Source organism: Spermophilus citellus, assembly GCF_964194105.1.
Source record: "Spermophilus citellus genome assembly, chromosome: 5".
Lineage (NCBI taxonomy): Eukaryota > Metazoa > Chordata > Mammalia > Rodentia > Sciuridae > Spermophilus > Spermophilus citellus.
In genome coordinates, this window is record NC_138186.1 from 113,332,261 (window position 1) to 113,349,643 (window position 17,383).

General features: G+C 42.2%; 1 protein-coding gene across 2 annotated transcripts in view; it reads right to left on the minus strand.

The window, feature by feature from the left end:
* PREP (prolyl endopeptidase) overlaps positions 1–12,464 on the minus strand; it is a 119,185-nt gene extending 106,721 nt beyond the window's left edge. Inside the window, exons 1-2 of one of the 2 annotated variants that reach the window (XM_081294370.1) lie at positions 12,051–12,464; positions 6,850–6,924 (exon numbers count right to left, since the gene is read on the minus strand). In XM_081294370.1, the coding sequence (XP_081150496.1) occupies positions 6,850–6,924; positions 12,051–12,095 (120 nt within the window). In that variant the 5' untranslated portion in view covers positions 12,096–12,464. The remainder of the gene's footprint in view (positions 1–6,849; positions 6,925–12,050) is intronic. The other variant, XM_081294371.1, reaches the window with a different exon arrangement.
* Between the last annotated feature and the right edge of the window lie 4,919 nt (positions 12,465–17,383).

A 17,383-nucleotide genomic window follows, 5' to 3' on the forward strand; every position in this document is an offset into this window, starting at 1 on the left:
GGTTGAGATGATCAGAAATCCTTTAAGATCTAGATCTTTCCTGCTAAAGAAACAGCTCTGGTACAAGGGAAGAGGAGAGGGAATTTCCAGGTTTTCTACCCTGTAAGACTGCTTCTAAGAGTCCCTTCCCAGCAGATATAGGGCTGCCTCTAACTGCTCAGTCCTCTAACTGTTCATGGGAAGGGAGAGCATATAATGTACTATAAGATCTAAAGTGTGTCTTCCTTTCATCCCCTCTGAAACAAATGGAAATTTTATTTTATTGTTTTAGAAGGAATGACTATATACAAAACTTTTGTTGTTCCTGTTGTTTGTTACTGTTAAGAGTTCTCTCAGGATCCACAAAGGAAATGTACTGTCATTATTTTCATTTTGTCCAGGGTAGTACTCAAGTGTGGAAAAATTAGTCTTCAGATATAAGCAGCTGATAGTCTACATTTGGTTAACTAGTGTTCCCCAGCCCCAGGACAGTCTCAGTAAAATTTTGACTTGACAGTTAATTATAAATAAGGTGGCTATACCTTGTAAGGTGTGAATGTCTCCTTTATCTATATATCTCCTTCAGTTACTCAGTAAACTCCTGGAATATTCAGTTAAGAGGATAAAGCCAAAATAACGTAGTGTAGAATAGGGAGACTAAGGTTATGACGCCATGGCTTCTCTATCTGGACCATGGATCTTTTGTGATTGCAAAGCCAAGTCAGAGAAGGAAAGGGGAAGAATTTAATCACTATCAGGAAGGGAGCAAAGGGTATATGTAATGTGAACTGCCTGGTAGCATGTGGGTGAAGAGGCCAGGAAGAATAAATATTAATTCAATATTTCCCTAGTGATCTAAGATTCTGCCCAGATGATGAAAGCAATGGGAACAAACTCCAAAGACCACAATGCAGGGCAAGGGGAAGGACAGGTCCCTTGCCAGTATACAAGTCTGCCCAGCTCCCCCTGGACATGATACTGATTTTTGAAAGTCACAGGACTTGGCAACTGGGCCATCACTGATCTCAGAGCGAATGGTTTTCGTAAGCTCCTCAACCTGGAGTAGCATTATGTACTGAGAAACCCATAAGGATAAAATACAGCACCATGTAGCAACACAACACATTGTAGAATTTCAGAAATTCACTTTTACTCCTGGTGGCTGGCTGGAGGCCAGGGCTTGCTGCTGCTGCCAGTATTACAGGAGAGGATCAATCATACTGCACATTGCTAGCTCAGGAAAAGATCAACATTCAAAGTTCCAAGTATGACTTCCATTGAATGAGCACTGCCTTTACACCAGTCAAGCCGAAAATTGTTAACAGAACCTCCTGAGTTGAGGACCTTTCTGTATACTGATGGGAGATGTTACAAAGAAGTGTAACAAAGGTAAAGGTGTTGCCACGGGGAGAGGCTTGTTAGCAGCAGAAAGAGAGAGAGGTAGATGAAGATGGCTCATGATAAAATAGGACCTGAACTGGGCATACACAAAGGGGCCAGGAGACCAACTGAGGGAGAAAAAAGTTGAGTAGGGCTCAGACAAAGTGTGGGGTTTGGAGTTTGTGGTTTTGTTTGCCATGAAAAGTAAGTACACATACCAGAGGGAAATCAGGAAGGTGAAGATTAGGAAGTCAACTATATGCAGATGAATTTCAGTGGAGGGACGAAATGGGAGGTGCTGCAGTCTGGCTGGGCAATGGCCCTCAACAGGGAGGGAATGGATCCTTCTTATTACTAGACTGTAGGCTCAAATTATAAAAACTTTGGGGTACACCAAAACTGCTGCAACCTTCTAGAAGCTGCAGAGGATAAGCTGGAAATGCCCATGGAATGGGAAGCATGGGTCTTTGAAGCCTGCCCATCTTGGCTTTGAATCACTGTAATGGCTGCAAACTGCCTCCCTCACACGTCATACTGAAAATTTCCATGGTTACCTGATGTCCCATTCATACCACTGAGATTTCACTATGGTTTATACATTTCAAGAGCATAGCACACTTCAATGTCTAAAAAGGTTTGAAGCCTGAGTTTTGCCTTTATCTTACTTTTGATTTTGGTTTGTATTTCCTACAGAGTCTCCTAGAATAGTTTTCACAAAGGTATTTTAAGTCATAGTCATTTGGAGCACTGTGACCTTGCATCCTTCTCTCAGTGTTCTATCATAGCCACTTTTTCATGTTACTGGGCAATCTCGATAGCTCAGTGAGTTAATAAATTCATACCAGCTCATTAAGAAAATATATTCTATTATGTGCAATCACTTCCCTCATTGGGAAATGATTATTTCGGTTTTTCCCTATAACCAATGAAGCCACAAACTTGCCCTTTTCCAGATCTCCCCAACAATTTCTCTATTTTTGTTTTGTTACTTGTTTGTTTTCTTTAATGCTGGGAAACAAATCTACAGCCTTGGGCATGCAGGGCAAATGCTCTACCACTGACCTTCATCCACAGCCCCAGAACTTCCCTTTCCTGACAGTGACATTACTACCGTCCCAGTAGGCTTGCTCTCCTTTTTATCCTCAGGTATTTGCTTTTTGTTATCCATATTTGCTTTTTGTTATTATCAAATGGATTCTTTTTTCATTATTGATGGTATGTACTACCGATTTTATGTTTACTTTGTACAGAGTTGCTTTATTGAACTAATTTTCATAAATTTTCAGTTATTTCCCTTAGGTTTTCCCAATGCATGAATATATAATCTGCAATTAATGATAATGTTGTTTTCTCTTCCACCATATTTTGATTCATGTTTTATTTCATTGGTTAAAGCATGGCAGGACATATAAAAATAACGACAGAGAACATTCTACCTTAGTGTAATCTTGTTCAAGCAGTTGAATCCCACTTTTAGCTTTGAATTTTAAGTTGTTTTTTTTTTTAAAGAGAGAGTGAGAGAGGGGGAGAGAGAGAGAATTTTAATATTTATTTTTTTTTTTAGTTATCGGCGGACACAACATCTTTGTTTTTTTTGTATGTGGTGCTGGGGATCAAATCCGCGCCGCACACATGCCAGGCGAGCGCACTACCGCTTGAGCCACATCCCCAGCCCCAGAATTTTAAGTTTTTTTAATATCAATTAGTATAATTATAAAGCTTTATACAATTTTCTATTTATATTAATATTAAATTGCTCTTGAATTCCTGTGACAAAAACTGATGGTTTTTAATCTGCTCATTTTTATTTATATGTTTTACACATACTCTTACAAAAAGAAGTGAATGTCTTCATTGTCCAATATGGTAGGCACTAGCCCCCTGTGGCTCCTGAGCACTGAAATATGGCTGAAATGATGCGATGTGTCAATTACACAGTGGAATCTAAAAAATCAGTTTTTAAAAAAAGATTGTAAAAACATCTTAATAATATTTTATACTGATTACATGTAGGAATAATTCGGAGGGCTGGGAATGTAGTTTGGTGGTACAGCACTTGCCTAGTACACACAAGGGCCTGGGGTCAAGCCCCAACATTGGCAAAAAAAGAGGAATGATTTGGATATACTGCACAAAATAAAACTAATTTCATTCCTTACTTTTTACATGTGGTTACAATAAATTAAATTACATACGCATTATCTATCTGTTAGGCAGTACTGGTCTACTGTTTCCTCTTTAAAAACATTTCTGTTAAGTTTTCCTGTCAGAGTTGAATCTGCTTCATAGAATCAATCGAGTGGTTTGCGATTTGCAATCTGAAATATCTGCTACAAAACAGGGTTATACGGGCACCGGCAGCTAGAAAGGATTCACCCAGATTCAGCCCCCTCCTATCACTATCCCTGTTTTTAAAAAATATTCCAAGATACCAGTTTGTCCCAAGATTCTTTTATAAAGAATAAAGCCTTACATGCCAGGCACTGTCAAAATTAGGTAACCTAGACTAAATACACGATTGAATCAAAGATCGACTGATAGCTGTTTTATACTGAGATCTGAAATGCTACAAATGTTTCCCACTTCTGACAGGTTTTTATTGAAAAATGTAACAAGCAGCCTTTTCTTTGTTTTGGAGGTGATGTTAACATTCTCTTCACACCAAGGCATGGCCAATGCACCCTGTGGGTATGCTTATGACCACCAGCAGAAAATGTTCCTGCTGCTTTTCTGTTCATTAAAAAAACACACCATGGGGACTGAGGGTGTTGTTCAGATAGACCCCTGCTTAGCATGGGGGGGTGGGGGAGAGGAGGCTGGGTTCACTCCCTACCACCTCACCACAAAAAAAAAAAAAAAAAAAAAAAAAAAGAAAAATACACCCTACTATCCTTTGGATCTGAGAACAAAATTTAACCCTTTCAACTCCAAATGACACACTAGCCCACATCAATAACAAGCCTGTTTAGAGGAGTAAGAGAGGTGTATATTTAACAGGCAGTGAGATGGCATGGGCTGCCCACCCTGACACCTATGGCATGCTGTCACACAGGTTACTGTGGGTATGGGGGATGGTCCAGGGTCTGGGCATAAAAGCTCACAAAGTCCCATGGCAAGCATGGACATGAATAAAGTCCTACAGACTGCATCCCAAGCTATTATAGCCTCAAGTCCCCCTACTTTGAATTTAACACAAACTTGATAATCACCTGAGCTATCTAGGAACACACTAGATAAGTGACTATGGGCAACTCAATCACTTAGTACCTCAATTTCTGCATCCGTAAAATGGAAAAAATAAAAAGATCTACACAAGAGTTAGAGAATTAAATGAGACGGGGTGCATAAAACTCTCGAGAAATTATCTGGCACACAGTAAGCATCCTATAAATGTATACCACAAAAATAATAGTATATACTTCAATGTCATTACCTTCTATCAAGGGCTGACTGCAAGCTTGCTAATTGGAAGCTTGACATTAATGAGTTCACTGATGAGTAGCTTCATCCACTAACTGGAAGCTTGGCATTAGTTAAGTAGCTTGTCATCCATGGGACCAGCCACTACCAACTAAGGAACACCAAAGTGTACATCTTCAATGAAGAACAAAGTCCGCTGTGGCTGAATTGATCAATCACTAAAAAAGGCTGGCAAACTCCAGAGTGTACCTCAGGCTTCAGGCAAAGATATCATCATGTCCTTGGGGACAGGTCTACCAGGGATACTTGGGAAGTTCATGTTCTTCCCTGGTACTTTCTATCTATTACAGTTACACAACTGCCTGCAACTCTCCACTCCCAGCCTCAATCCCTTGGTCTCAGCTTAGTCCCATGCAGGTGGTCAAGGTCACCTGTAGGTGACAGTTGAGGCAACAACCCACACCTGTTTACCTCTACCCCTGGTCTTAACTGCAGAGCCAGAGCCTTCCCTACTCCCAAAGACACTCATCTGTTTCTCACCTTGGAATTTCTACCCATTCACCTAAAACCCAAGGCCTCTTTGAAGAAAAATGAAAACACAAATGTCAACCACTCTTACCCACAAGACCTCTGTCTTTCTTGAAGGAATTAGAAAAGGAAGAGAATGTATGGTTATAGAATAAAGTAACGACCATTAGAAAATCTGGAGATGGTAGTATGCTGACTTCAGGAATAAAGGATAAGGAAAGCTGTCAGGGCTTCCATAGAAAAGCAAGGAGAAGAGACTCCAGTTGCAAAGAAAGGTGAGGATGGTAGAAAGGAAAGCAGGCAAGCCAGGGTGGCATAGAAGAAAGAAGGGAGAGATGGCCAAGGGCTTTACTCCAGTAAGAGTGACCTCCTCCTGCCTCCACTTTCTCCTCTGCCATCCATCACCATGTCCCTGCCTGGCACCCCTCTCTCACACACGCCTTTCCTTGTCAAAGCAGGGAGGTCCTGATTCCATTAACCAGGCACACATCAGGAGAGGATGCTTTCTGGAAAATCCAAATGGCTTTGTGAATCTGAACCTGGGAATATGACCTCAGTTCTTCAGGAAACATTAGTATGTGTGATGGCAAAGGCCCACATGATGAGGAGGAGCTAAGGAACAGGGTTTTGGAGACTGGTCTGGAAATTGCCCAGAGAGCTTTGACATTTTTCTTTTTATCTTTTTTTTTTTTTTTTTTTTTTTTTTAATGTATTCTGGGACTGTAAACAAGTTCCAACTTCTGGAATGGTGAGTGCATCAGAAATAGTACACATGTTCTCATGCACTGAGTTAATATGTACTATGGTCAAAAATAAGAGTCCAAGATCTTGAGGTGAATTTGAGAAACACCAGTCCTCCTCGCAAGCAAGCTTAATTAACCACTTAAAGTATGTATAAATAATGAACTTCATTCAAAGACAGGAAAACTATCCAGAGGACATAGCAATTAGGGGCAGCTTTGTTAATGAAATGAAATTTTAGATGATTCCTTGGAATAATATGCTTTTCTCCAAAAGAACAGAATGCATTGTTTTTATAACAAAAAAAAGAGAAATTCTCCCCTCCACCACATTACCTTCATAAAATATAAGAATGTTCTTATATTTTAATTTAGTTCTTGTTTGTTGTGTTAAAATCAAAAGGTAGCCTAAGCTCAGCATTCAGCTTGCAAAACAGCATTTGTTCAATATGTAAGACTTTCTCTCCTTAGGGGAAAAAAAATGCATTAGGCAATTTTTTCTTCAGATCATCTTTCTTCAGTGAAAATCCATTTCCTTCCTTCCTTCCTAATCCTTTCATTTCAAATACTTGGTTCATTAGTGTCATGACAAACTAATAAGTTACTTGACTTTCCCCTGAGGACTATACAAACTTTGGTCATTTTCCCCATGAATCATCTGACAAAAAGTGGTAGTACCACTAGGCATACACACCATCCTGTGGCAGAAAAAACAGACAGGAGAGAGAGGCTAGAAAGACTGACAACTGCAGTCTAGGCTGACTACTAAGCCTGCCTATCTTTAATTATGAGCCGAAATTACCTTGGTTTGTTCGCTGTCTGGGTCTTCAAGCCAAGCATAAGGGTCACAAATTTTATGCCCATGATAGTCCTGTACCTGCAAAAGACAATATGGAGCTGTTAGATAATTAGGGCCTAAACCCAATTAAAATTAGTATTTTCTCAATGTGATGGAGAAATAGGAAAGGGACAAAAAATACTAACTAATTGGCTCACTGGCAACATGTCTGTCCAAATTACCACATGAACCAAAATTGGCAGGTTCTCAAAGGTGTCAAGCCACTCTTTGTGAAAAGAACATTTTAGCTGCAGAGGGAAGAAAGATGAAAGGTCAGAATGGGAAACTGCTCTGTCTGAACAACACAAAACAAAGGCCTGCTGCTGTGCTAAAGAAACTCGAAAATGTGCAGTCAGGGGCAAAGCACAGGACACAATACTGTGGGCACATGAGGAGGGCACTCTGAGAAGGAGCCACCACACGTGCTTGTTTTCCTGCTCCTGCTAAGCGTTGCCTGTGATCAGAAAGTCTCCCTACAATACAGCATATGGTCAGTTTTGTTTTTAAGTCTCAAGTGCCAAAAAGGAAGTCACTAATACGTGGCAGAATGATTGTCACCGGCTAAAAAAGGTGGTTTACGTGCAATGAAGACTTTTTAAACTGAAGCCCTTCTTCTTGTTATACACTATTACAAAATGCCTTTGTTCACTTACAGCAAGACATGAAAGCATAACCATTTAAACTATCCTGGTATATGAAGAAATAAAATTGCTTTGGGTAAGCTGGGCGTGGCAGTATGGCCTGTAAATCTAGGAACTCAGAATGCTAAAGCAGGAGGATTACAAATTCAAGGCCATTTAGACAACCTGTCTCAAAATATAAAGGCCTGCAGATGTAGCTCAGCAGTAGAGTGCCACTGAACTCCATCCCCACTACCAAGGTGGGGTGAGGGGCTGCTTTGCATAAGTAGAGCCTGCCAGAGGGGAGCCATCCCATCTGGGAAGCTTCTGACTGCACAAATTCCAGGGCCTGGCCTCAGGGATTAGTTAAGGGAGCTGGAAGGAACAACTGGGCCAATTTGTCACCACTCTCCAGATCATGATGCCTAAAGAACTTATTCAAAAGGAAACCTCTCCCCCTCAAACTATCAAGATTAATCCAATCCACTGAAGCCACAATGACAAGTCTTTCCAATCAAGCCCGTAACCAATGCGAGTCTTCCAGTCAAGGCTTTCTGCACAAGGTTATTGGCAAGGTTACCTCTGTCTTGGATTGAGTTTTTAATATCTCTTGCTTTGTTTGAAAATATCAAAAGGTAAGGATCACTCCTTCTAGCAAAGTATCCTAGAAAAGTAACATCTGAATCCCATTTTTCGCCCTGGTTAAAGTTCCAGCATAACCACTGCCAGGTGAGAACAACCTCCATGGCCTACAGCACCAGGCTTTCTGCATCTGTCTAACTAATGCAGGTGAGAGAACTCCCGAGGAAAGGGATAGATGAAGCAGAACATGCTGGAACTATTCTCACTATACAACTGACTGTCAAGAGCAAGGAATGTAAAACCTGACTAAAATCTCTCCTGATGGGTCTTCATAAAATTACCAATTTTCAATTTTACCTCTTTGGAGTTTAGCTGTCACCACTGAATGAAAGCTTTTCATCTCATCTGCAAGTCTTATATTTTACACACCTTGGTTATAAAACAGGCTTAAAATAACAATTCTCTTTTCCTTGGCAATATGAAATCAAAAAAATTTTTGAAAGTTGTAAAGGATCTCCAACCCAGTATGCAAGATCTGTGCCAGACCTGGGATTAAGATTAAGATCAGGTAGAGATCAGATACTAAAAAAATGTCCTAAGGCATACCCAGGAACTTAACTTTTTACAAAAAAAGGTAGAAAAGATTAACTAGAAATCATGTTAACTATATGACTAAGAGAAGGTACTGATTGCCAAATGCTAGACTCAAAGTAATAAATATTTACTGAATATCCACAACTCTGGAAGAGGGTTGTGGACATTCTTATTTCACAGATTATGAAATGCAATTCAGAGAGGTTAATAAGAGTGAAGGCCAGGGGCTGGGGATGTGGCTCAAGCGGTAGCGCCAGGCGAGCGTGCGACCCAGGTTCAATCCTCAGCACCACATACCAACAAAGATGTTGTGTCCGCCGAGAACTAAAAAATAAATATTAAAAATTCTCTCTCTCTCTCTCTCCCCTCTCTCACTCTCTCTTTAAAAAAAAAAAAAAAAAGAGTGAAGGCCAACAGATTTACTGTTTATATTGGAGATTATGAGTTAAATTTGTGCCATAGATTTCACCCACATTACTTCATTTGATCCTCACTGTGAAGTCATTTGCCAGATGAGGAACCTGAAGCTGGAGAGAACTAAAGCAATTAACAAAGGTCTGAGGGTTAACAAGCAGTAGGACTGCAACCCACCCACAACTAACGACAAAGCCTATGGATCTAAGATCCTGCTGTATCACTCAGCAAATGAGCAGGGCGTGGTGGGAAAAGGCAGGTGCACAGCTAGACTGGGAATCAGAATCCTGTGTATGGTATACCAAGCTATCTACTGAATGGCATCTACCACTAAAGAAACAGCCATATCTTCCCAGACCTGGCTCTGTCATCTAAAGCAGACTGAGGTTGGTCATTGAAAAGACATTTTAACGAGGACAAGAAATTGATTTTCAGCGAGATCCCACAGTCAATTCCAGAAGCTGTGGCCCACATACCACCCTAGTTTTTTTTTTTTTTTTCTTTTATAAGACCATACCCTACAATTGGGGTGGTCTCATAGACACATTCCTTGAATGCAAATCATATAATATGTCTGGTTCTTCCATCTGATTGTAAGTTTGCAAACCATTCCTCACCTCCTCAAGAGGTTTTAAAACAGAGGCCTAAGAAGGCACTGTGTTAGGTAACCCTGTTCCATGTTTTATCTATACTGAACAACAGCTTGCCCACTGCTTTCAGGATAAAATATAGACACACTCAGCTGGAAGGACCCATTAAACCTGGTCCTGCTCCTCTTCCCAGCCTCATTCAAGCTTACCCATAAATGAATGGCCTAGTCACAATGGCCTTCCTAATACTACAAACAAATGCAATTCTACAACCAACCAGGCCTCCATAACTATATTTTAGTCTCAACTTCAGGAATGTCCTTCCTCCCTATCCAACTGGTTAACTCCCAATCTCAATTCACCTATTATTTCCTCCTCCTGATGGAAATCAGCTCTATTCTCTTTTGTGTTCTCCTTCCAGTACTCTTCCATCATGTTGTGAGCAAGACTGAATATCCTGACAGAAACACTGATGGAAAAAGGTCACAGAACTGCACAGGAAGTGTCATGGTTTCCAAATTTTTACCCAAGAAGGCAGAAATCCACCAAAAGCGTTCCATGCTCTAATCCATAGTTCAGCAGGAAACTGCTAAGCATGTGGCTGAAAGATGCTCAAGTGAGAAAGAGAGCTATAGCCATCTCTAGTGCTGGTGAGAAACGAACCCATGTTCCAAATCAAATGCATAAGTCAATCCTAGGGCTTAGTGACTAGAACCCTGATTCAGGAAAAAGGCAGCCCATGCAGGCTGCCAGGGATAGTGTAAGTACACTAAGTGAGCAACAGAAGAGGATCTAGGCTGGACCCCAGCTGTGTTCCCTTGGCCACTAGACTTAGTTATCAAGAATTCTTTGGTGAGAAGAAACTATAGAGAATATTAAAATTCAGAGTATAACCTTCCAAGTTGTTTGTAATCTTTTAAATGTTCTTATAAAATCCCTACTTAACCCTTTCAGAAACTGTTGAACACAGAAAAACCAATTATAGGATTTTGCTACACAGAATAATGAAGAACTAAGCAAGACGCAACCACCCTAAAAAACAAAACAAACCTAAAATTGTATTACTGCAGAAACAAGTAAGCCCTAAGGTGAGTCTTAATAGTCCATATATGTGGGAAAAAAAAAGCCTATAACAGGTATATCTGACAAAAGTCACCTAGCTAGTGAGTGAAAAAAACAGAATTAGGAATCTGTCCTCTTTCCCATTCTAGCAGTATGGTTTTACTCCCATATACAAAGGAAACAAACCTTTGGGACTCAGGGAAAGAACTTCTTGGGCTGTTAGGGTAAATTTACTAAGTGAACAGCTGAACAGACTTGGTTCCCAGCTGGCCAGTGGGAATGAGATACACTTGGAAGTCTTCACTTACAACAATATGTCCTTTAATGCCTTGGCACCTTTTACCCCAATGTGAGATGTGCTTTAGAGTACAAAATTTCTGGCACAAATCAGGTCAAAGTAAACAGAACAAAAAAAAAAAAAAATGAGAAGTGTATCATACAAAAATATTTTTCTAATTCTATTTTAAGTGATCTGAGAAATTTGGCTATCCGTACAAGAATCATGACCACAATGTCTGGATTCAATCCAGCTCTTAAAATGCCAAACTAATTTTACACCAGAATAGAGGTGTCTGCTCAGAATTTCACTCCCTGGATCTCAATAATTACCTCGAATTCTTCTGCAGCTTAGGTAAATGACTAACTCCCGCTAGGCTAAACTTACTTTGAAAAAGGCCATCCCCCATGACCCCTCAACTCCCTGTCTTGTGTAAGAAAACTTACACCAGCCCTGTGACAATAGCGGGTCCCTGCTTTTCTTTCCCTGACTCTGTCTGGGTCTTTGCGCCCCCGGCAACCAACGCCCAGCACTCCGCTCAGGACTGGGCAGACTTAAAACAGAATGAATGAGCTTCAACTCCAAGGACTTCAAAATTCTAAGTTTAAAAAGTTTGCTTCTGTTTTTAAATCTTACATCATCTCACACGAACACACATGCACACACCGGCATACACTTTCTCCTACCACCATATTTAAGAGGCTTCTCTAGTCAAAAAGCAATGACACCTTCTGTCTTCCTAGTCCCTTAAGGCGCCCCTTCCTATCCGGGCGTCTGCCCTTGACCCCATTGATTTTAGGAAGCGGTGCTGACCACGGACTCGGCCGCCAGCAGACCGCCAGCAGACCATCAGCGACCGCCAGCCGGGCCCCCGCGCCCCCGGCCCGCTTCTTGCAAACAAAGGCCGAGGGGGAGGGGAGGGACGCAGGGGCTAGGGGCTGCAGGGAGATGAGCCGCAGCGGCGGTCGGCCAGGCGGGGCGGGCACCGGCGGTCCGGAGCCCGGTGGACTCCGCAGGGGTACTCACCACGGTCTCGTCGCGGTACACGTCGGGGTACTGGAAGGACAGCATGGCCGGGGACGGGCAGGAATACGTGGAGGGCGCGGGTTCCCGGAGCGGACGCGAGAGGGCTGGGCTGGCCGCGGGGCGACTCAGGGGCGCGGGGCAGCGGCCGGGCGGTGGCGGCGGACGGACGGCTCTGGGACAGCGCGCTCTCGACCACACTGGCGGCGCGGTGCGAGGATGTGAGCCTAGCAGGAAGCAGCTGTCGGCGAGGCCGGGAGCCCCTCCCCGCCGGGCGGGCCTAAACGGCGGCAAGAGGGAGAGAACTCGCCGTGCGGGCGCCAGGTCTGGCGCACAGCTCCCTCTGCAGGAGCGCCGGCCACGGCCGCGCCGCCCGGGCGCACGGAGGAGCACGCCGGGTACGCGCCGCGCCCGCGCCGGCCGCCCGCCCGTCCGCCGGGCCTCAGCGTCCCGCTCTGCCGCGGCAGCGCTCTGGAAGGAAACTCAGGCTTTGCCTATTGATGGATTGCCTCATCTTATCCAGCCGCCCTTTTTCCGGGCCGAGGAGGGTTGGGGAAGGGAGACTTTCTTTGCCTCTGCTCCTGCGGTGGCCTAATTTCCATTGCCTGCGATTCTGGACTTGGAAGGAAGAAGTAAAGATCGTGATAAGCGTGGAAGAAACTCCCTCCACCCCAGCACCCCTGGTGGACAACGGCTGGTTCCGCATCGAGATTTTGGAGGTTCTTTGAGTTGTTCTCAGGGCAATGGATGAGCCCCTATTTGAAATCTACTGATTGAGAAGGGACCAAGGTGGCGGGACTGCATATGATCTAGGATATTTTACTCCTTCTGCTGGTTCCTTCCCTTGGCTCCTGTTTATACATGTTGAGCACCAACTGCTACCCTTGTGAGAGAAAAACAGTAAACACGATGCTTCACTCAAACCCTTGAAATTTTAATAGTTATATTTCTTCATCTTTGAGCTAGTGAAGGTGTGTATTTTGGTCTTGTTCTCTAGATCACCCAGAAAAGGCTATTCAGCTCCAGTCATCCAAGCTGTTGTGTGTACACAGTGGGTTTTCTATCCCTGGCTTTTTACAAGTCCTGGAAAAGGGCTTGGGTGGGGCCAGAAAGTCCCTCTTGTCCTGAACATGAACATGTAACTATTGTACACTTGTGTCTTCTATTTCTTTTGTGGTATCATTTCAGTCCATGCCTCGCCCTTTAGTCAGCGTTTGTAATCATGGTAGGGTGGGTAATGATCATTTTCTATATCTGTTCCTAGATTCATCTTTTAGGTCATCCCAAAATTCTCAGTCCTGGGAGAACTCATGCTGTTGATGCTGAATAGTGGAAACACACACAGGGGCTGAGGACCCTGCAGTTCCTGGTCCCAGTTACCACCCCCACCCAGAAACTGCTTATTGGTGCACCTTGCTGCCACTTGTGAGGGGGTTCTTTAAGAGCATCTCAGAGACACTTGAGCCAGCAGATCCTCTAATAAGAAACAGTTAATGCTTATTTTTTTAAAGCACCAGGATGTTGTCCTATTTAAACTTTCTGATATGAAACCTAATATTATCCCAATTTGACTGTTGTAGTCATTGGACTGACTTTTGTCCAGAGCTTCACAAATAGTAAAAGAGCCAGGATTCAACCCAGGTCTCACTATGCCAGCACTCATTCTAAACCACTCTGATGGCCTCTCTCTTTAGAAACAAGTAGGTGTATTCTGTAGTCTACAAGGGTATCCACTAGGAGGGGAAACTTCCCTGGGATTTCAACTTAGAGGACTGAGGTAGAAAGTATGGCAATTGTGGTACTCAAAGGACAAATCAAACCTCAGGTATCATCCTTTTCCCTTCCATTCAGACATCCAGGTGCCTGACTCCTTTGGGCCCTGAAAGTTAAAGATGTGTGTGTGTGTGTGTGTGTGTGTGTGTGTGTGTGTGTGTCACAGATGCAGTGGGCTAGAGCAACAAATTGCACACAGGTGAGATGAGTGGAAAGGAAGGTAAGAGAGCATACATTCCCCTCCCAACCACTGGGCACTTGATTGTGTTGTCTCCTTTAATCCTATAACAAAGCCCATTTTATAGGTAAGGAAAATGAACCCCATCAGGTGGAAAGCTTTTAGGTCATTGCACAGCCAAGACAGAATCAAGATTCAACTTCATCAATTGACTGCAAACTCAATCTTGTCCATAGAAAAAATGAAGAGAAAGGAAGTATTTGAGCTGTCTCAAAAATTGAAGTACTATCTGCAGAATAAACACCAGAGTGCTCTGTCATTACAGCTTGTTTTTAAGGGAATTTTAGAATTAACACAGAAAATTCATGCTCTAACCTAGAGCAACCCATTCCTAGAACTCTAGGCCTGGAATAGGGTGGAGACTGGGGTGGGGAGTGAGACACAGAAGGACTCTAGGGCAGCCTTCAGCCTCTCCTCTATGATGTGACCTCAAACTTTGTGCCCCATTCATTTATGCAGTCACCCCCTAAGAGGCAGGCTAGTGACCATGTCCTGCTCCTTGGCTCTCAGTTCTCCCTGAGTTGCTTATCAAAACATTCCTCCTACCCAAATGCAGTCTCTTCAGGAGAGGAATTCTGGGAAACACACAGGAATATTTAGTTGGGGGTGGGGGGTGGAAGCTAAACTCCATCTCACTGTCTACTTGCCACACTGAAGACAGGGACTGACTGAATTCACCCAGAGGAAGAAGTGTCTTTATTCTTGAGAGACTGCACCTGCCCAGGGAAAGCATATATTTTTAATTCACACAAGGGTGCCATCTTATTAGCACACCCTTAAAGACTCAAGTTTGCATGATGCCTGGACAATTCATCTTTTAATTTGACTCTGATTTCCAGGTAGCTAGCTAATCTATTGACTAGTAGAATGCAGTCATTTTGGACTACTTTCCCCCAAGATTTACTTTACTTTTCCTGTGTAACTTTTACTGAAAATGCCTATGTATTCTTTTACAACTAATCTCTGCATAGCATCCCGAAGTGTGAAACTGTTCCTAGAAAGAGTAATGTCCTCTTTCTGGCTTTGATACTAACTGGTTTCCTGGCTTTGAATGAGTCTATTATATCCTCAGTACCTTAGTTCACATTTGAGACAAATGAATCAGGTGATTTCAAAGAATTCTAAGGCTTTATTCTAAGTGAGAGCTACAGTGGAAATATAGGAACCTCAAAACTAACTCTGAATTAAAAATGAAATTGCCTGTGGGGAGTGCTGTCCTTACCTTATGAAAAGATTGAAGTTAAGACTGGGCAGTGATCATCTACCTACTGAAAGGACTTTATAATTTCTTTGGTTTTCAAACTGTTCACAAGGGCAGACTTGGCTCTAAGGGCTATTGCTGGGCCTGTAGTCTATACTGAACTTGTAGATCTAACCTTTTTGGGAACTATTACTGTTCCCTTCTAACACCATTCTCTCAGTATAGACAAGGTTAAAGAGATACGTGAGGTGGCTGGAATTATAGCTGGGAAGTCCAGCTCTCCACCCTATTCCTCTCCTTCTCAGCTTAATGCCTAGCTGAATTAGGTACTAAATGAGAGGATAAGGCTGAATTCAGCCCAGGTTAAAAAAAAAAAAAAAAAAAACATGGGCAGAGAAGGCAGATCAAGAATGAATCTGGCCTGGCTCCGTGGCGCATGCCTGTAATCCCAGCAGCTTGGGAGGCTGAGGTAGAAGGATTGTGAGTTCAAAGCCAACCTCAGCAAAAGTGAGGTGCTAAGCAACTCAGTGAGACCCTGTCTCTAAATGAAATACAAAATACGGCTGGGGATGTGGCTCAGTGGCCAAGTACCCCTGAATTCAATCCCTGGTTAACCCCCCCCCCAAAAAAAAAGAATGAATCTGACCAAAATAAGAGAAAGAAGGCAGTGGGTTATGTGTGGATGGAATATCATAAGAATATAAGGAAAGTCAGGGGAGTAGAAGAAGGACATGGAGAGGGAGAGAGAAGGGACAGGAAGGGGATGAATATTGGGTGAATTCAATAAAATCATACACACACCATAGGGAATCTCATCTTTATTTATATGTAAAAGTACCAATCAAAAATAATAATTGGCAGAGTAGAGGAAGAGGGAGAGATAAGGAGAGAAAAAGCAGGGAAATGGGGATTGAAACCAAATTTCATGTGTGCACAATTCTGTCATAATTAACCCAACTACTACGTAAAACTATAATGCTCTAATTTAAAAGAAAAAAAATCTGGAGAATTTTCCCACTTAAGTTCATTGAACATATTTATACCCTTTCTAATGAAATTCTTAAGATGGGAATATTAGTATATTAGGAGAGAGGAATCTTTTTTTCATATGGTGTTTTTAGGAGAAAATGCAGGTGTGGTCCTGCATATAAAATGAACTTGGTTTATTAAAATAGAGAAAGATAAAATTATCTATTCACCTGCTATTTTAAATTACAAACTGAAAACTCAAAACAATTCAGTAAATATAATAGGTGATAGAAGAATGTATCATTTTTAAACTACTGGCTCTGAAGTTAAAGACGTAGGAGAATAGGACCACAGTAAGGGAGAAAAAATGAGATAAAGCACAATAGACAGAGCATCACAGATTTGCTAATATCAGGAAAGGTTAAAAAAAAAAGTATATGCACAAAGTGCTTCGAAGACAAATAATAAACACATGAAAATAGGCAGAAAATCAACTAGACACCCTTTATAATGTCGTTTCCTTTTATGCTCTCAAGAAAGATTGCCCTGAAAACAAATGACCATCAGAATTGTCTATCACAAAGGGCCATCTTTAAAGGAAAGCATCTTGTTGCTTTTGGGAAACCTAACCCGGAGGATTTGTGATGATTAAATAACTGATGATTTAACTTAATCAAACACCATGAGCAGGATCTATACTGGTTTTTTGTCCATTAGCATTCAGCAATATATTCCACTTCTTTGCTGTCCTCTATATTGCAAGGAGCAATATAATTGCAGCCTGTAAACTACCTTTCATAAACTCCCTTGTGAGCTTATTTCTGTCCAGGTCTACCAAAGGAAAAAAATAGAGATTAAAGGAGGAAGGAGGAGAGACACTTCTTTTTGCTTAAATTCTCATAATGGCAAGAAACTGCAAATCACTAAAATCTCATGCAATACCAGCACAGATGGGTCATCGGGGTGCTGGTGGTGGGATCTTGGGCCCCAGCAGCATCAGCGAATTCAGCAAAGGGACTATGGACTCCCAGGCTCTTGCAGAATCAGTGAACGTGCAGGGTAAGGACTTTTAAGTAGTAGCAGCAATCAGGACAGCACAATGGAACTGATCATTGTTCACATGGATCCTGCATGATACTGCCTTTTCCTTCCCCA